Source organism: Sabethes cyaneus, chromosome 2 (genome assembly GCF_943734655.1).
Source record: "Sabethes cyaneus chromosome 2, idSabCyanKW18_F2, whole genome shotgun sequence".
In the NCBI taxonomy this organism is placed as follows: domain Eukaryota; kingdom Metazoa; phylum Arthropoda; class Insecta; order Diptera; family Culicidae; genus Sabethes; species Sabethes cyaneus.
In genome coordinates this window covers 227,134,853-227,155,227 of record NC_071354.1, presented here as the reverse complement: position 1 = coordinate 227,155,227, position 20,375 = coordinate 227,134,853, and the positions used below count along the sequence as shown (strand labels likewise).

Genomic DNA, 20,375 nt, shown 5'->3' with positions numbered 1-20,375 from the left:
ATGTTTTTCTTGCAAATGGTCCCTTATGTTTATACCAATGTTTTCACGGCAAACCGTGCTATGCCAAATAGCATTATGCCAAATGCGTTTCTGTTAAGTGAGTGGCCCAAAGGGTCGGTCGCTCGGCACAGCCGTTTTTATGTTAGGCGATTTGAAACGAGTCGAATTGTGCCGATGCTGTACCGAAAGTGTCGAACTGTAAGATTTGTTAAATTCGTTAGAATCTGATAGATCTGGCAATAGATCTGGATTTTGACAACTGGCAGTGCATTTCATATGTAAAATTGAACCGGAGGTGTGCTGCTTGATATCTCTGGAGTGCCGCGGCACAATGTGCTGAGTGTCCGACTCGGTATTCATTGTATTAAGACGAAATAATGATTGGCTCAAATACATATTCATAGGAAAGCGAAGTTTTGTAAGTTATATCTAATGTCCAGTATGCCTACAGTCCATTACGCCTAACGTCCATTATGCCTAATGTCCATATGCCTAACGTTGCGCACCCAGGGAAACCGGGACATGAAAGAGAAAAAAGTGGAAAATAAAACGGCTCTCCCGAGAAAACGAGCAGATTGAAGAGAAAAAGATGAAAAACCGAAGAGAAAAGACAATAAATTATAGAATAGAAGGAAGAACCCTAAAGAAAAAGAAGAAAATAACGATAAACTGGCCATAAAAAAGGAGAAAAAAATAGGATAGACAAGCTGAAAACGAAAAGAGATAACACGGGAATATGAGAGTGAAAAAGTAAAAACAAAAAAAGAGAAAAAAGGGACAGAACAGAAAATTAAATAGTGAAAATTAAGAATGAAAGCAGAAGACAACAGAGATAAAAGGGAAAAGAAAGACTAAACGTAACAGAAAAGGAGAAAAGACAGAACATAATAAGAAAAAGCAGGATAGAAAATGAGTTGAAAAGCGAAATTAAGGCAAAAACCGGAACTGAAAATGAGATATAAGTTGAAAAATCAGCAGAAAATGACAGAACGTGACAGGAAAAAGGAAGTAACCGGAAAAACGGAAAACTAAAAACAAACTAGGAAAAACGGAAGAAGAAAGACGAAAAGCAGAACAGAAGAAATTTAGAACAGGACGGGTCAGGTAAATTGAGAAAAGGAGCAGAAAAATACAAAACAGCAGATAGAAAAAAGAAAATGCAAGGAAAAAGAGGAAAAACGTGACAAAAAAGGGAATACGGAAGAGATAACAAGAGAAACCAACAAGGAAAAGAAGAATAATGTGTGAGAGAGAAAAGAAAAGCGATAGAAAAAATAGGAAAAACGGAAAAAAGAGGTCAAACGGGACATAAAATGAAAAAGTGTGGGACAAAAAACGGTAAAATAGGACCGAAAAAAAAGAAAAGAAAAACAGGAAAAACATACTGAAGAAAAAGGTAAAACAAAAGAGAAAAAAGGGAAATTGAAAAAGAAAAACTGGCATGAAAAACTGGAAAAACTTGATAAAATGGGACATAAAAGAGAAAAAGGTGGCAAAGAAGGAAACGGTTCTCCAGGGAAAACGAAGCAAAAAACGAGGAGATTGGACAGATAAAGATAAAGACAATAGAAGAAAAATAAGGGAATAGGAAGAACCCTAAAGAAAAATAAGAAAATGAGAATAGAAAAACTGGTTAGAAAGAATAAAACGGCTCTCCCGAGAAAACAAGGTAGTTTGACAGACAGATGAAGAATGGACAAGAAAAATACCAATGAGAGAATAGAAAGAAGAATCCTAAAGATGAACTGGACAGAAAAAAAGAAAGAACTGGACAAAAACAGAGAAAACATGAGCCGAAAACAGACAGAAAGCAATTTCTGTCAAAACGAGTAAAAATATAGAAAAAAATGAGTCGGAAAAAGAGGAAAACCGAACTTGAAAACGAAAAAAAAACAAAAGAAAAACCCAAAAAACGGAATAGAGAAAAATCAGGACTCATGAAAAGGGTGAAAATGGGGGAGGAAAAGAAGAGAGAAAGACAAAGAAAGAGGAATCTGCGGACAGAAAAAAGGAAAACGATAAAGAATAACGAAGTGTTCTTACGTTAAGCCAAGAACCAAAAGGGAAAACCAAAACCAAAAGGGAAGAGTAAACGAGGAAAACGGAAAAAGGGGCAGAAAAAGCAAAAACAGAATAACAGACAAAACAAACTAGAAGAAGGTAAAACGGAACCGGACAGGAAAGGCAAAAACGGTAGTCAAAAACAGAATAAACGCAATAGAAAAGACGAAAAACAGGGTATCAAAACGAGGAAAAATGGAAATGGAGAAAAATGGATAGATAAAAAGAACTAGAAAAAGAGCGAAACTGCAAATGAAGAAAAGGCGAAAACATGAGAGAAAATATAAAAAACAGGAACGCAATTAACAAAAAAAAACAATGAAAAATATGAGGAAAAACTGGATTGAAAATAAGAAACAATGGGACCGGAAATGAAGAAACCCAGTATAGTGAGAGAAGGAAACACGGGACAGGAAAAAACGAAAACGAGAGAAAACCCGGACGGAAAGTGAGAGCATAAACTAAGTAAACGATACAGAAAAGGAGAAAATACGGACCAAAAAATGGAAAACAGGACAGGAAAAGAGAGAAAAAACGGAACAGCAAAGAAGTAAAACGAGTGAGAGAATAAGAAGAAAACTGTCAGTTCAAATATTCAGAAAAACTTCGTGTCTAATTTCGTGTCCATGTTCGGTTTAAAGTTAGTTCAAATTAGTCCAAATTAAAGTGTAATTTAATGTCCTATGTCACATTCAATTTCAATTTCAAGTAGAAAATTTCAATTTCAACGATGTAGAAAAGCTGGAAAAGAATTAATGGTAATACAGTTATGTGTTCATACGAGAGCAGGAGGATGGAGAAACGAGACTAGAAGAATTGTAATAACGGGACAGAATTGAAAATTAAATGGAAAGTAAAAAGTAAACACAGATAACAAAAGCGATAAAAAGGAAAGAAAAACATGACAGAAAAGGAGGAAAAAAACATAATAAGAAAAAGCTGTATAGAAAAGCGAAAAAAGACGAAAACCGGAACTGAAAAAGAGATAAAAAAGTCGAAAAGGGGTTGAAGAAGAGAAAGAATGAGACAGAAAAAGAGAGAATACAGGATTGGAAAAGGGGAAAACGGAAGAAGAAAGGCAAAAAACAGAACAGAAGAAAGACAAGACGAAAAAGAAGAAAAGGAGTAAAGGAAGTGGAAACAGCGCGAAAAACTGAGACAACAAAGGGAATACCGAACAAGAGAAAGTAAAACGAAAAAGAAGAAAAATGAGAGGGAAAGAAAACCTGACAGTGGAAACGAAAAAACAAGAAAATGAGGTTAAATGGGCTGTACAAGGAAAAAGTATGGGACAAAAAACGGGAAAATAGGGCGGAAAAAAAGAAAAAATAAACAGGAATAACGAACTGAAGAAACCGAAAGAGAAAAAAAAATTAAAAAGGAAAACTGAAGAAGAAAGGGGAAAAGTGGAGGGAAAAAAGGGAGTGAAAAACTGAATAAAAAGAAAAAAACCGGAAAAGAAAATAACAAAGAACAAGGAAAAACAGAACTGAAAATAACAAAAACTTAATAGGAAACAAAAGAAAGCAGAGTAATGAAACAGGATGTTTCTTGAGACAGAAAAAAAGGAAAACGAATGAAAAAGAAGAAAAAATTGAAGGAAAGAGAGAGCAACAACCGAGAAAACCAAGAAAAGGATAAAAAATAGAACAAAGAGTGGAAAACGGATCTAAAAACGAGAAAAAGTAGAGCAGAAAAGAGGGTAAACTTGAAGAATAAGAAGAATAAGACGTAAAATGTAAATTTTAATCTCAAGTAAAAATTAGTGTCTAATTTCATGATCATTTCCGGTTTGAAGTAAAATTTCAAGTTCGAATTAATCCAAAATTAAGTTCAATTTGAAGTACAATTACAATTACAATTTTAAGTTCAATATCAATCTTAATTTCAAATCCAATTTTATGTTCAATTTCCAATTCAATTTGAAGTAAAGCTTCAAGCCTAACACTCAAAGCCCATATTAGTCCAAATTGAAGTCTAATATTGAATGCTCTATGCAAAGCCATGGCTTAAGAACTTGACCCTTCTTTATCGACAGACTTCGCAGCCGGTTATTAGAGTACAGGAAAACTACGGGGCTAGTGTGAAGATTTCAACCATTTAGTGCGTTTAGTTCATTTAGTGCGGAGTTTTCAACCTAATCGGCTGGTTGTTGTAGTTGTTATGGGTAATAATAGATTTGCTTATCGTCCTACAATTACCTTGTTTTTACAGACCAAAAGATTCTTCTGAAAGATCGGATGCCCCATCTTTCAATTATGTCTGGCCACGCTAGTGGAAACTAATGTAAACACTTGAAGTTGAGACCATTCTCTTTTGACACACCTAAATAAGAGTGGTAAACTTTTTCTAGATATCTAGATAATGTGTGAACAGCTGTTTTTATTTCTATTTTTGGATACGTGGAAGTACGGCGATGCTGGTTTATACCTTTTAACTAGCAAATTAAGAGCTTACCTCTCCGTGTACTCTGTATCATATCAATTGCACGCACACAGTAGTGACCAATAATTTTTGTCCGAAACCCGTTCCTCACCGTGTTGCGTTGCTTTGCGTCGGCTTGTTGGCCAATCTATTGCCAATCCTTGTGCATTCCGCGATTTCGCTGTCTCAATTAGTGACAAATAAGGCCCCAACTCTCCTCTGCCTTACCTTCGACGGATCTGCGCAGGCAGGCAGCCGTTCTTTTCGTTGCGTTCTCTTTCGATTCGCTATCGAAATAGTTGCCATCAGCACATCGTAAGGCAGCAAGCCGATTGATTAAGGCCACACCAAACACCAGTAACCAGTAAATGAGCAACCAACCAACAACCCGGCCGTCGCCCGGCCGCAGTCGGTAGTGGACGCAATGAATCGAAACGGAAAAGAAAACAACATCGTTCTGTTTTTCTTTAACGATTTTCTTTTTTTTCATTGTCACTTGATATATTTATATACATTCATTCACAGATCACTTACGCACAACAACGGTGTTATGTTACTAATAATAGTAATAATAATAATTGTAATAATAACGATAGTTAATGATAGGGAAATGACTATGCACTAACTCTTAGCCGGATTACACCTGGACCAGGTGTGTACCGGACTAAAAACCATACCTACCGTCTATAAATACGATCTAGTCGAACGACACTAGCTTAGATTCTGTTGCTGCTGCTGCAGCTGCTGTGTGGTCAGCTGTTGCGGGGTGGTGGCTTGACTCTGGTAGTTTGGAACCTGGCCCGGTGCGCTGGCCGCTGGAGTTTGACTTTCGATGTCCCGCTCGTTATCGAACCGAACGAAACTGTTCTGCGAAGCGGGCAGCGGTCCCTTGGCGAACATCCGATAGAGAACTATTAGACTGACCAGCACGTACACGTTGACCACTATCAATACCAGCGGAAATGAGAACGAAAAATGAAACTTTAGTTCAAAATGGTGATATTTTTCGTGACCTTACACTGGTAACGTAAAATGCCGGCAAAGCCGGCCAGGTCATTTCAAGGGGATTAGCCAGGCGTAACACCTAAACTCGGTTTAAATTACCTACGACTGACGCGAGGGGGACATTAGCAAAAACTTACATATCATCACGAGCAGCTGACGGGTTTCGATGTTTGCCAGCTCGGATTCCCGGCCGGTGCACAGGTTCACGATCTCCTGCACTATGACGACCGCACCGTCGATGATGAACAGAGCCAGAAACGGGATGAGAAATGTTTTGTTTTCCTGAAACAAAATTTACAGTGGAAAATATATATAATTAATGTCGGAAAATTAAGTCAGTGGAAAAGATCATCAATAAATTAGAATTCAATGCATTCAATCGATGTAACCGAAACCGGAACAGGCAACTATACCGTTACTAAATCTCGCAAACAGGGCTGGGCATCAGCTGAACAACAGCAGCAGTTCAAGTAGAAGGTGGCACGGAAAGCGCCGCGGCGCTTCTAGTAAACAGCTTGGTTGACTGATCTCAACCGGCAAAATCTCGTCAGCCCGCCCTGCCTGTTGGCGCTGCTGCGGTGTGGTTTCTCCCGGACTAGGCCAACAGGTTGGAAGCGGACGTATAACGATCTCATTGTGATGCTAATTATATTTTAATGCGAGGCTCACGAGAGCATTGTGCCTCGCATTTCCAATCAGTCCCGCCCGTCCGACTGAGTGGAAGAAACCAGCGACGGTGAGACTGACCGGTTAATATGGTTAGTAGCGGTGTCCACAGTTGACAAACTCGACAAAGCCGGGCGCCAAATTTAACGCATTGAAGGCTAAACAGTCGCTGATTATCACGAGCCTCTGCTATCGGTTTCACATTTCGGAAATTTATTGTTGATTTATATATTTCAAGGACATCATAGAAGAACAACATTGTGAAAGCCGGAAATTAAGTCATCATTAGTTTATGGGTCATAACGCAGGAGCAAAAACACAAAGGTATCGTGAAATTATTACCATCGAAAGATCAAAAACTGGTGAACTAGAAAAAATACAAGAAATTTCCATTTCGAAGAACATGAGATTTTCTATTTTCTTTGAAGTTTTCCTCCATCGTGGAAAATTTTCATGTAAAACTTTACAAGATAATTTTTTTTTTATTTCTGAGAAAATTAACTTACATTTTCATCTGGAAATATTTGCTCAACGATTCTTAGTTTAGGATATCTGAATTTCATGAATATATAAATATTCAGGAAAAGTGAGTTTTTCAGTCATAGCTCAGGAAGAGTATTTTGAAGAAATTCGATGAGGTACAACACAGTTTGTCTGACTTTTTTTTTAATTTTCCACTACCGTGAAAAAATTTTTGAGATCGAGGAACAATTTTCAGGTGAAAGGATTCACAAAATCAAAATGCCCAATAGTGACCGAAGTGAGTTCGAATTGAATTTTCAGTAGATGCAAAGTGACGTATACAGCTTCAACGCATCATTTATGACCCGTGCATAAAAAGAGCATTTATTAGCGACCGGTCTTAATTTATATCAAAATGATGCATTTTTTGACATTAGTCACAGTGTCCATAAATGGTACATAAAATAGTTGTATACAAATGCTTACAGAGCTCACATCTCATGCAAAAAAACTACTATTCGTTTGCGTTGGTTTGCGTTGGAATTTTTTCATACTGCTACAAACTAATTCAAACGTATTCAATCAGTTCAAAGATACATATGATAACCTTTAAATGAAATATAAGTGACTTGAAATCGGAATAAAAGACATACATTTTCAAGGTCGTAGAGATATTACAAACAAACTATGGCAATTCTCAACAATAGGTACGCGATGTGGTTAGAAAATTAGAAGCGAGTGAAACAATCGTGTAGGACAAGCGATGGGGATTGAAGACCTTCAAGGCCCGAAAAAACATTGACCAAACATGGAATGGTTCTTCCCAGATATCTGGCAACATTTTTTGGCGGTAAAAGACAACTATAGTAGATGCTCCAGTAGTCGTGGTAGCACTAGTAATGGTAGAAACTCGAAAAATTTCATTATTTTTGCAGATTTTGGTACATATTTGATACTTAGCTAATGATACTGGTATCAAACTACCGGTGCTTATCAAACTTGTATTAAAATCTGCAAAAATAAAGAAATGTTTGGAGTTTCTACCATTACTGGTGCTAATAGCTGAATTCTCGAAGAACGCGGACTGAAAAACATTGATAGGAAATTCCTTGTTAGGCAAGCACTAATGTGTAAACTGCCCTTTATGATTATTTAAAATAGCATAAATTGTTAGACCAAGCCAGTTTGCTGGTCAGTATGTTCGAATGTAGATTGAGAAAGGTTGTAAGAGTCAGTAGGATCGTAGCCCAAGCTACGATGAAACGAAAAATTCAATAAGTTACTGAAATTTTCTAAGTTACACATTAATATGCCTGCATCTTTGGCAGCGTTGCCAGTTTCGAAAAACTTGTACTGAGCTAGCAAATTGGCAACCGTTCAAACTTTATACCTTTATAGGACCTTAGTGTGAACTGGTACCGTTCGTGTGAAGTGCAGATGAAGCACGTTCCAGCGAGTGTACTAGGTTCCCAAGTAACAATCCAAAAGCCAATTGGTCTCATTCATTTCTTATAGTAGTTTTATCAAAGCATTGCTAAGTGTATCAGATTTTATAATGTTTTTTCCCAAGTGAATTTTATCTTATTTGATTAATATTTCTGAAGTATGACTGAAGGAGACTTGAAGAAACACGCATAAAACTGTATTGTCAATAAGTGTAATTCACCTTATAAGCAGTTTTAAGGGATACTTGATTTATGCTTAAAAACGACGCTCCTTAAAGTTTAGCAATAGATTTGACAAAAATTTATGACATTCTTCTGCAAGATTGGTTTATCTCAACAATACTGCCATAAAACTCTCTTAAAACCGTGTATTCTTGAAAGAGAAATTATACTCTTAAGAAAGAACATTCTAGCGTAAACAACTGATCTGTCAAAACGGATGGCTGAACCAGGAGAAAATTGAAAAAATATGGATCTTTCAAACGGAAATTAAGCAAAAATCGGCCCAACATTTTGAAAACTCTTTCATATAAACAATTAGCGGAGTCACAAAATGAATGACGAGAGCAGCAGAGCTGGGGAAACGGTGCCGGTGATGATTTATCAGTGGTAGATTTGTACGTAATTAGATAAATTTGGTTCGATTCTGTTTTGCCGGAGACGGTGCGGGTTTCCTTTAGAGTTGTTTGTATTTTTTAAACTGAATGACCTCTATATCACTAGTTAGTATCTTTGTTTGGAAAATGATTGAAGGGATCGAAGCAATTGAAGCGTATTTTGTAAAAGCGATGATAACGATAAAGTGTATAAAAAATTCTGTAGAATAAATTGTCCGCATGGAACTGTCGTGCAGTCCTCTTTTAATTTTGAAAATCAATTTATATTGACAGTCAACATGTCTGCTGTACTTTGAAATTATCGCCCTAAGGGAAAGTATATGAATCTCCAGCACAAACATCGACACGTCGTTGACGTTTTCTTTGTTTATGCTAGAATGGTTGCGAAAAGCTTGGTTCCCTTAAGTAATTCTAACAATTCTTATGCAAGCGCAGCTTGTCTTCTTCAAGAATGCAATAAGTATAGATGAACTTATTGCCCTCTTGGAAAAGTTTTCTTTGTCTTGTGCAAGAAATGTTAGTCTAAGAATCGCTTTCTGGTTGATTTAGATAAAACCATTGAAAAAATGGCGAACAGGACTGTTTTGACTGCTTTTGAAATTGTAGCCAATTGCATATGGGCGTTTATAAATATAGGGTTTTGCAATACCATAAGTGATCTTATCTTTTTAAATAAATGTTTGAACATATAAAAGGCTTTTCGCCGCAATTTGTTAAAAATTTGGTAGCTATCAACTTTTTAATGAAACTATTGATTTTTTTTTATAAATTATACTTTTCAATAATCTAGCAAAAATAACCGGCGCGTTAAAATTTTATAACTTTCATGTAACAAAACATCGACAAACTGAGCGTGGCATGATTTTTTTTTTATTTATGGGCAACAAAGCAGCTGCTTCTGTTACCATTTTTATTTTCAATTTTCATTTATATCCATTTTGGAAAAGTAATATCTGTGAATGCTTTTTTCTCTTATAGCTCTCAGTCAATTAAAAACTTTAAGGCTGCGAAAAGTGTATGTTGTCTTGCAAGCGTTCTTTGAGAAGACAACCATAAAATCAGCAACACTTGTGGTGGTTTTCTTCTAGTTTCAAGCGACTCTTGAAAATCACTATAAATAGGTATCGATAAAAATTACAAGTTTTAAAAGAACCTTTGGAATTATTCCTGAGAACCTTCTTTAGTGTGGGCCTCCCTAGTTTTATAAGGGTTTTATGGCTGTTTTATCGAAATTTTGTAGAATTATAAGATTTATGATCGGTTTTAAGAAGAAAATGCTGGAAACCTCTTCAAGTGCACCTTAAAATTAACTTTGTTACTTGGGTTATGTAGTTTTTTGACACTGTTTTTTATTTCTGCCAGTTACCGCGCAAACAATGGCAAAAATCCTTTGTTTCGAAAGTCAAATATGAACATTGAAACGGATCTTTCCGACCCACTGAAAGTTCTTTATATTCCCGTTCCTAGCGTCCCTTCCGACCTTACTTGCCTATCGATAAAACGACTAAAAAAACATTAAACCATCATGCAGAAACCATCCACACGAGTCATGCTGTACCCGAAGGGATCGGTTATGCTTAATTTTTGCTGCTCAAACAAAAATGTAAATCCAAATGCAAATTTTTGGGATCTGGCTAAGCATTATTTAGTAAAGACCAAATTTTATGAGTTAGCTCAAACAAATTGCGTGTTACTGTATTTGACCTTAGACAAGCCAGCGAGATTAGCCTTTTAGGTCGGAGTATTGTGCTTACCTTTCCACCCACGTAGTGAAGATTGATGGTATGGTCCGTAATCAGATTGCAGCGATCAGTTACGCTCACTTACGCTCATTGAACTGTACTAACTCATAGAAGCAGAATCTGTAAAAGTCATTTATACGACATTTGTACAGTTGGGTGTAATCTACAATCTTACTGAATAGAGTGCTGTATTATTTTTTGTATTTACGCTGTAGTGAGCCTGTAATTTTTTCATTGGCAAACTCATTGGCAAATTCATTGGCATTGGATTAGCCGATTTATCCAAGCGGTAAATATTGGAAGAGCGCTTCCGCAGAATATATACACTTATTGATACAGTCCTCCTCCTTAATGTTGATACGACGGACCTCTCTGTAGATTTCGTATAAAGATGTCAAATTTGAGCATTATTAGGTAGAAGGGGCTGGTACCGAATGGCCGAAACACAAATGGCCGAATTCCAACAACAGTCACAGCAGGCCGAATCACGAAAGGCCGTATCGCAAAAGGCCGAATCACGAATGGCCGAATCACGAATGGCCGAATCACGAGAGACCGAATCACAAAAGACCGAATCACGGATGGCCGAATCACGAAAGGCCGAATTTTCCCGGAATGCCCAAATCAACAACATTTTTATTGCTCATGTTGTGAGACCTTACACATTTTGAATAAATTTGTTCATCTATTTCTCTCCGCGAATTTGAAACAACCCCCTGAAAAACCTTTAAATTTTTCTCCTTATTGTTCCACTCGCAGCTCTGTGATGATCCGCGTCTTGATAGGTGAAGGAGAAAAGCTTTTCGTAAAATTCTGTACCTTAGTTTCAAAAAAACAAGACATACTCTGCATCTTATTTTTTATTTTGGTAGATAGAGTATAGATGATTGAAGATTTTTTGTTCCCCTAAGCGCGAATTATTTGCGTTTATTACAGGGTGCGAGGCCTATTGATCGTGTCAGAAGCAAATGTTTCCTAGATGATTCAGGGCGAGACGGCCGCATGCCGCGTGTGTGCGCCGGTGACCCGCCATCGGAAGCACCGGCCACCGGCCATTGCTATTTAAGTGCATACATTTTCCTAGGTTTACTGACTAGTACGGATTATTCCTTAGTTAATTCCGAACGAGCGGCAGCGAGTAAGGACAGCATATACCCAACATTTGTGCAGGCTGAAGGCCGTGATTATTTTCGGTTGAATATAACATTCGGCCATTCGTGATTCGGCCATTAGATATTTTATGCCATTTGTTATTTCGGCCATTTGTGTTTCGGCCATTCGTGATTCGGCCATTTGTGTTTCGACCATTCGTAGGTAATCCGGTAGAAGCCTATGCTACAGTTTGATGTATCTACAAAAATTTATGAATTCCACTCTCAATAATTTTAATAATGCAACCCAATTCACCCTGCGTCAAATTTGAGTTCGTGGCTCAAGACGGTCTAACTTGTAGTTTCCAATTACAGTGGTAACCCGATTTTGTCACTCCCCGATTTTGTCACTCCCCGATTTTGTCACCCCCGATTTTGTCACGTTTTTGACCCGATTTTGTCACCCCCGATTTTGTCACGTTTTTTACCCGATTTTGTCACTCTTTTGATTTATCAAAAGCTTAGTTTGAAAATCATTTTCAAACATGTCAAATGTGTTAAAACACTGTGAAAAGAACTGTGTTGATTTTCGTGGAGTTTCCACAAAAGTTGTTTCTTATCTCCACAACTATAATAGCTAGAAGGTCACTTTCTTTGACAAAGTTCTTTATAATAATCTTCTCAAAAATTTTGTAGAACATTGTTTTGCTCTACCTCTTACTGCTTGAAAAATAAATTTTCTATCTTACTTTTAGGGGGGTTAATCAAAGAATCGTTCATACCATAAGAAAGAGCTTTTTACGCTGTGACATTTCTCTGAACATAGTCAACCAGTATAATCAAGCATTTCGGCGCAATTAATAAACGCGTGTTTTCATACCTGTGGGACCTCACAGCACAGGTGACAAATGTCCACAGAGAGGTAGAAGGAAGTGCGAAAGGTCCTAAAAGTGATCAGAATGAAATATATGTAGTTCGTTCTAAGTTATCTGCAAAAAAATATAAAATTGAAAAAATACCCGATTTTGTCACTGTCCCGTTTTTGTCACCCCTAAATTCATCATGGGGGTGACAAAATCGGGTCATTACTGTATTACCTAATTTTGATAGATTTAATGCAAGCTATGGTTTGATATATTGTCCACCAAGTTTTAAATCAAGCTGTAATCACCTCGTAGTTCCAGTGACTGGTCTTGAAATAGCGGTATGGAGCTCCAAAGCTTCTAGTGCTTAGCATAGTCAATATCAATAATCAATAAATAACACAGAGCTATCATGTTATTGGGAAAAGTTAACACAAAAAATGTACTCCACCGAATGTTGTGACATAATTGAACACAAATTTGTGAGCATTTAGGGCATATAAGCGAACTAACTTCCCCTTCTGCCTTTCAACAAAGCCAAAAAATGTTTCATCATAAACCTAGCGGAGGTGAAAAGATATCAATTACTGGATAATTACGTCTTCTAAACTCGCTTTTTACAGCTCATTAGTATCGGGGAAAAAGTCTTCAGTTGATGTTTTTCGAATCATTATTCATAAAGATCAAAGCATGCATTGAATTTGTAGACTAAAGTTGCGCGTTTTTGAGCATTAATGTATAAAGATATTTAAACCAAACCACGCGAAGGCATCATAGTTGGCCTAGCGAAAGTGTGCATTTGGAAACAATTTAACAAAAGCAAGAACAAAACTACTGCTGTCCTATTATCTTACAGAAATAAAGGATTGTTTTTATTACTAACCCTTTCCCCACGTTGAAGAAGTTCGACCAATTCAAGCACATCATTGCTAGAATATAATACATTCTCTTTTCACTAGTCCTCCTATGAAATGACAATATGCGCATGCATATAGAATATAGAACGCTACAGCTGTAACGCACTTCCCAAACACAACTATCAAATTGGCATAGAATAAGCCGTCGGACATAAAAATTTTTCGACTTGTTGGGATGAGGCGGTTTTCCCAAGCAAGAATTTAAGTTTTACTACGTTCCTCTAGTGGTTTTCATGACCAATTTCCATGAACCTTCTGACAACCGCTATGAAACATCCTTGCGACCTAGAGACCCACTCTCCAGAAGGTTTTTATAACCTCTTGAAGGAGTCAGGCCATAAGCTCAAGCAGGTTTATTATGATCAGCTGAAAGCAGCAATAAAACCGACTCTATTTGCCACTGCTCGAGGGCAACCGCCATAATCGAATAAAGCTTTTCGGTTTGTTCGACAAAGCTATAAAGCATGAAGCTTGCTAAAAAGTAAAAAGCGAAATCAACAAGACAGCTTTTTCAACTTGTAAATATATAACCGTGAGCAAAAAAGGTAAAGTTTCACTGTCAGGCCATCCTAATCGATTTGATTTATAGCGTCAATTTATAGCGTTTTTTTTGGGGTGATATGGTAATTAATAGCTCCATAAAACTGTTTTATAGCTGTTTGATAAGCAACCGCCATAAGATCAACATCGATTGGTGAGCCATATTGTATTGCTATGCCCCACTTATAGTAAGTTTATAAGAGATGTGTTGCTTCCAACCAGTTTTATCGTGGTATTATAAGCAACTACAAACAATTTGCTTTGTTAACAGTTTTATTACGGTTTTATAGTTAGCTATAAGTAGTTTTTGATTTGTATCATCTTGGTATTGCGCAACACCATGATAAAACCAGAGGAAATAATTTATACCACAATAAAACCTTCATAAAATTCAAATAATTGTTGCTTGGACTGACACCGTTTCTGGTGTACTCCAAAAAGCTTGAATCCATGAAATCAGCATAGCAGTAGCTAACAAAATCTTAATATCTTCAATCTACGATAAGTTTCAGAAAGGAATATTCTCAATTTGCTCTTTTCTTATTTTCCGCTGGTGTACTGCAGCCTCCGTCAGTTCGAAACTTCATCAAACGTATTTTTTGTTTCACCAGCGGACACCAGCGAAGACACCTGTAGAACAAACAATCTTCTACAGATATTCCATTTATAGTATCTGTAATAAATAATACATATAAATATCCATGCATTTTATTTCATGAATCGCACTTTGACCCCGCCTGTGAATCGCACTTTTGCCCCGCTAGGCGCTTGACCTGAGGTTTGATAAAATTCTGGAAAAGTGAAATATATTTTGTAAATTCTTCTCACCACATTTTCTAAAGAGATTTGAAAAACGCAGCTATATTTTTTCAACAAGTATTGCCTGATATCGTTTTTACATCAAAATCGATTTAAAAGAATATTTATAACACATAACTCAGTAACTATGCATCGTAAACGACAAATGTTTACGGTGGATTCATACTGTCAAAGTAGTCACTCATCCATGCCAATGTAGTCAATTTGCTCGGAATTTACACTGATAAATCATTGAATCACACTTTTACCCCCATCGCACGTTTGCCCCCCTTCCTTAAATAGATTTTTGTCAGAAAATATATTAATAGAAGGTTCACAAATTTTCACAAATGGATCTTGAATGATTTATGGCGAAGTTATTCTCGTTGTCTTACTGTTGACTACTTTCCCCTAGTTGTGTATTTTGAATAACAAAGCAATAACATTGCGGTATTCAGAGTTTGGAATAACAAAAGTTACTTCATAGCAAATTTTAAAACTTAAAGCATGTTGATAATAAGATCCAGAAACCAATTGTGACTTGAAGTTGAATAAGTTGAATCAGATCAGACGTTGTTTAAAAGGACCACGGATACTGTGAACGAGTTTGACAAACAATATTCGAAATGCATATTAATTTAAGAATGCTAATTTAACATTTGAACCTGTTAACAGTTATGAATAAAAAATACAGGTCTAAAATTTTTGCAAAAAATAAAAAGGAACATAACATTTGAACAAAATTTGAACGCTTTTCATCATAAAATTACTAAGTGGCCCGTACCCATTGATCAGATTGTGTTGATATTTTGGATGGTCAATTTAGGGTTAAACAGTGTTCGGAATAAATGTTTTTGTACACATTCCGTGAAAGAAAATGTTTTTTAAATCTTGACTTTTTCTAGAATCATTTGGGGTTATCTATATATAAGCATAAGCATAGGATACCAGGACCATTTGGAGTTATCTTGATATGCGCCAAAAGTGCCAAAACATCTGTTATATGAGGAAAAAATTGCAATGCGATATAATAAGACAATTGAGTAATACTCGCTGAAACGGGGACACTACTGACACGAGGTTTTCAAATATTGGAACTATTGCTGTTCATTGGTTGAAAATGGTTAAGAAAATAAGAATTACACTTTTGATACCTCGAAATAGTGGACCCCTCGTTCGCCAAGGGGTGTAACAGTTTCAAAAAAAGTTGTATTTTGAGCCTTGTAACCTTGAGATCTATATCATGCGATATTTCATAAATTTGCCATGAAATAACTAACAAATGGCCCGGTTCTGTAAAGAAGAAGAACATGGCTTTCAAATCGAATAAAAAAAAATTTTGGCAGCTATCTTGGATTTGGTCGCCATATTGGATTTTATCAAAAAATCACCATTTTCACCATGAGCCCCCCCAACTGATTTTCATTTTAGGACCACCATTTGAAAGCTGAGAAAAAATGCAACAAGAAACATTTATAAAATTAGGTGTGCAGTGGCATTAACTGAATAAAACAACCAGTTATTTGTAGCAAGGTTCACTATTTTCATATAAGTATTGTGATATTTCCACCCTAGAAGCTATGTCAATCAAAATTATTTCAAATTTCCGACAAAAATCGTTGTAATCCTCTATTGCGATGATTAGGTCTCTTAATTGTTTAACCTTATTAAGCACAAAAGTTCCTATATTTGAAGACCTCGTGTCAGTAGTGTCCCCGTTTCAGCGAGTATTACTCAATTGTCTTATTATATATGAGACATTTGTAGAACTAGTTATTATCCACAATTACAATGCTGAATAAAGTTTTGTTGTATCTTTTGTAGTTACGGAGCTACAATGCTAGTAGTAATAGTAGTAGTAGTAGCATCATTAGTAACTAAATGAAGGTTCACTTAGTATAAAGCAAGACTTTATTCAGCAAAATTGTAGATAATTACTAATTATATAAATGTCCCATACATAATTTTGTCAAATTTTGCTTCTCTGAGACGGTACTGTCAAATGAATCAAAATTAAGTCAAAGTGATCGGACCATCCTTGGTTACAAATGTTGAAAAACAATGACAAGGAACATGCTGCTCAAGCCAAAAGTGCCTAAATATCTGTTATATGAGGAAGAAATTACAATACGATGTAGGACAATTTGAAGGCTGTTTAATATTTAATGTTTGAAATAAAAAACTGTTTTACATCTAATTACCCCAGTAGTGAGCTTCACAGCAGCACAATTCCGAATGCAGACGGACGATTAGAGTTTTTCGCGCTGGCTCCTAACCTAACGCTTGCCAAAGCCGAACCAGAGCGAGTGTAGTGTCGCTATGTTAAATTTTCTTCACAGTAGCATTATCGAATGAAATAAAATTACAATTTAACCAAGTGGTGTATTTTGTTAAATAATTCGGCGCCTGAAATAAGCACTTTTCACCGCCGTAGATATTTTCTCTTGTCCTAGCTAGGAGTCAGATAACTTCATGGTTTTCTTTTTATAGCCAATACACTATCGAGCCAAAGGGTCTTAAAATTCCATACGTATGCTTGGCTACTGGGCTTCTGAACGAAAACAAAATTTTGAAAACGCGATGTCTTCTATTTTCCCAGAAAACTCCCAGTGGAAACTTTCCGATTTTCTTGGACAACTTTTGTTTCAAAACTCCATAACTCTTGAACCAAACATTGTAAAACAAATTTTTGAAAATGTCAGCCAATTTTCTTAACAATCAAGGTAAAATAATACCTGAGAAAAGTTAAAACCATACCGTTAATTTTTTAACTAAGCCCCATTCTAGTTTGACTATTTTAAATTTAAATTTAAGATCAAACAAAAGTGGAATAAAAATGGAGCCAAAATTGTAATCGCAAGAGCTCCAATTGTTTACGTTAGAAACGTAAAGCTTAAAGAAGATTCAAGTCAATCGCAATAATAATTTTCAAATTTAATGGAACTTAATCAGACAACTTTGTTTACGATAGAAGGTCACAGGGAATGATTCAAAGGTAACGAAACATCGATGTTTCGTGGTTCGATAGCGAAAGACCTTGAAAGGCGAACCTTGTTTACGGGTAAGCTGTTGCTTGAACAGCAACACCAAACGAAGTCTGTATGAAGAGTTTTACGATCCGTTAGGACTGTAGGTAGTTAAATGGTGGATAATTTCATTGGATAACAACATCTTGTTGATTAGTGCCAGCAACACCAAACACCAAACGAATGTAGAATTTTATTTCGTATCAACTGAGATCAGATGTTTTTAATTGGTTTTAGTTTGTTAAGCCATCATCAAACAGTGGCTATAGGCTGGTGTCGACAACAAAGAATGTACATTGTAATAAAGCGGGACGTAAATTTTAGAAACCAAGAGGATCGATAGGTATCTTACGCAATATTGCGCATCGTCATAATGGCTTCCATTCATAAGAATATTTCTCGCTCAAACTGAAGGAAAATTTGTTGTCTGAAAATAGCCATGCGCCTCCTTTTTCGTTTATATTAATGGAGGAGTCTAATACCATTCTGATGTCAGTTGAATACAATGCTTCACAGAGCTACTAGTAAATAACAACGCGTCGTTAGAATTCTAAATATTTGAGCTGATACATTTCTTCAAGTTTTGTTGATCAGTGATAATTGTTGTGTCCAAATAGCCATTATTTAATTTTGAGGATTATTCTGTCATTTCGAAACATTCACTGGCATATTTCATTAGGGTAAGCTAAATGTAGCATCAATTTACAACGTCCAGACCCGTTTGAAACGCTTGATAAATGGTTCTAACATTCCATACATATTTTTAACTGACAATGAAAATCCACGCTCCGAATCACTCTCTGCAGCACACAACAAAGTTAATCTTCACTGGTCCAATTGTTACTCTGCCTGCTGTTTCATTATCTGATTTTCCCAGCCTTCCGAGACGGTTCCGTTCGTTTACACTGAATACCACCCCGGGCCCTCATGCTCTTACCTTATACAATCCGACGGCTAATATCACAGATGCACACAGCCACAGCATCGATTCTACCTGTATCAACACCGGATACCTTTGCACTGGTTCATCTGCAGTAAAACCAAAAACACACGGCCAGGTAATAATTCCGCAACGGAGATCCGGCCACACATGGAATTAGAAAAAAAAATCGAAACAAAAAAACACACAAAATCAGCCAAACTCGCAAGCATGTTCACACTTTAATTTCGATCAATGCTTTAAGATGAGTAAACACTTATTGAGCTTGTTGGTCGATCTTCACTACAGCCAGCAGCGCAACGCCAGCATAGTTGGCGTTCGGCCGCGACCGAACCGAAACCCAGCTGCCCCAGCATAAGTAAACATCACTCACATTCCTCCTCAATAATGAACGGTTCTTCTTGTATGCTGCGGCCCATAAATGAGGTCACGATGATCACCGACGTGAAGAAGATGGTGCAGAATGCAATGAAGTAGCCATGAAACTTCATAAAATATCGAAAAACCCGATTCATGACGACCGCCTCTGACATGGCCCCGGTTGACCTGAGTCTCCCCTACACAGTCGAGCACACAGGCCACACTGCCTTGGTTTGCTGACAAAATCACTGTTTACCAAACCGCACGGAAATCGCGTACACCGGAATTGGTCGTTCCGAAATTTGCTACTGTTGTGAGGTAAATTTTTTGGTGATGCAGGCACTCACGCGTAGCATAGAAAGGTACGCTACAACACAACACTACCGCGGCAGGATGCGTACGATCGTCGAGTAGAACTGAACTGAGACTGACACCGACACGGCGGTGCAGCCGTGCTCAAGGTGGATAGCAAAGCGGAGAGCTTTTCGCTTAACTTTACCGTATGCGGTCTCGTCGTTTTCGTCGATCGTCTTCGCGCACGAGACTTCTGGATGTAGTTGTATGTGTGACCATCAAAAATGCCCGGCCAGAACACGGTGTGTATGACGCAACGCTAACTGCTAGCTAACTGTATGCAAAGCTGTGCAGAATTGCGCACTTACTACCGACAGACAGACAGACAGACACAGCCTAGGCAGGCGCACCGCCCTACTTGCTGGCTGTGCAAGCTTGGCACAGTGGGATAAGCGTGCTGGTTATGTTGAGAAATTTGGTTAAAAGGGGAAGTTTCTACTATTAGTTTAATATTTTAATAAACCAGCTACCATGGCATGGCCAAATAAAAATGTATCTTTACCATAAAGCATTCAAGATTTATGGTTTTTTCTTAACCTACATAACGTGATGTAGTTTGAGAAAATTTCATTGATTTTTGAATATTAGGTTGGTAACCAAAATATATGGTTTTTAACTCAATTCAAAAGTGTGCCTTAATATTTATTACTAGGAGTGTAGTTCAATATTGTAGTTGAAACTAATTTGGATTATAACCAAAACGACTGAAACTTTTCATCAGACAACTAGGAGGATGTACTTTTTAATTGGATTGAAGAACTCGTTGGTAGCTATCATCAAACAAAATTTAAAATTTTTGAAAAAAGTGTCATATTGTACAAGTATAATTGGAACTATGTATTTAGGTTTATGGCGGCAAAAAAATACTAACTATACCATTTTTGAATCATTTTCTTGTCATTGGTGTGTCAGTTTTTGTGTCTTTTTGGAAGACTTATTTTATTTGCTGGACATGTGGCTGACGACCCTCTGATCAGACTCGATCATGCGGCATTCACTCTCCTGGGGTCCGACGATAGCTTTAGCAGCTGCATAGTTATGGGTGTGCTGCGGTCACTATAACC

The 20,375-nt window shown here is 37.0% G+C and overlaps 2 protein-coding genes across 2 annotated transcripts in view; one reads left to right on the top strand and one right to left on the bottom strand.

The window, feature by feature from the left end:
• Positions 1-20,375, top strand: part of LOC128738854 (putative uncharacterized protein DDB_G0271606) — a 173,579-nt gene that overhangs the window by 117,947 nt on the left and 35,257 nt on the right. The window lies entirely within an intron of this gene.
• LOC128738855 (uncharacterized) lies at positions 4,963-19,528 on the bottom strand. The gene is made up of 4 exons (XM_053834299.1): positions 18,971-19,528; positions 18,595-18,686; positions 5,628-5,772; positions 4,963-5,429 (listed from the first exon to the last, which is right to left on the bottom strand). The coding sequence occupies exons 1-4, from the start codon at positions 19,128-19,130 to the stop codon at positions 5,197-5,199; spliced, it is 630 nt and encodes a 209-aa protein (XP_053690274.1). The 5' UTR covers positions 19,131-19,528; the 3' UTR covers positions 4,963-5,196.

Coding starts and splice junctions, on each gene's coding strand:
- LOC128738855 (XM_053834299.1), bottom strand. CDS start 19,130: ATGTCAGAGGCGGTCGTCATGAATCGGGTTTTTCGATATTTTATGAAG. Junction 18,687..18,970: donor GTTCATTATTGAGGAGGAAT/GTGAGTGATGTT, acceptor GTTTTACTGCAG/ATGAACCAGTGCAAAGGTAT. Junction 5,430..5,627: donor TCAGCTGCTCGTGATGATAT/GTAAGTTTTTGC, acceptor TGGTATTGATAG/TGGTCAACGTGTACGTGCTG.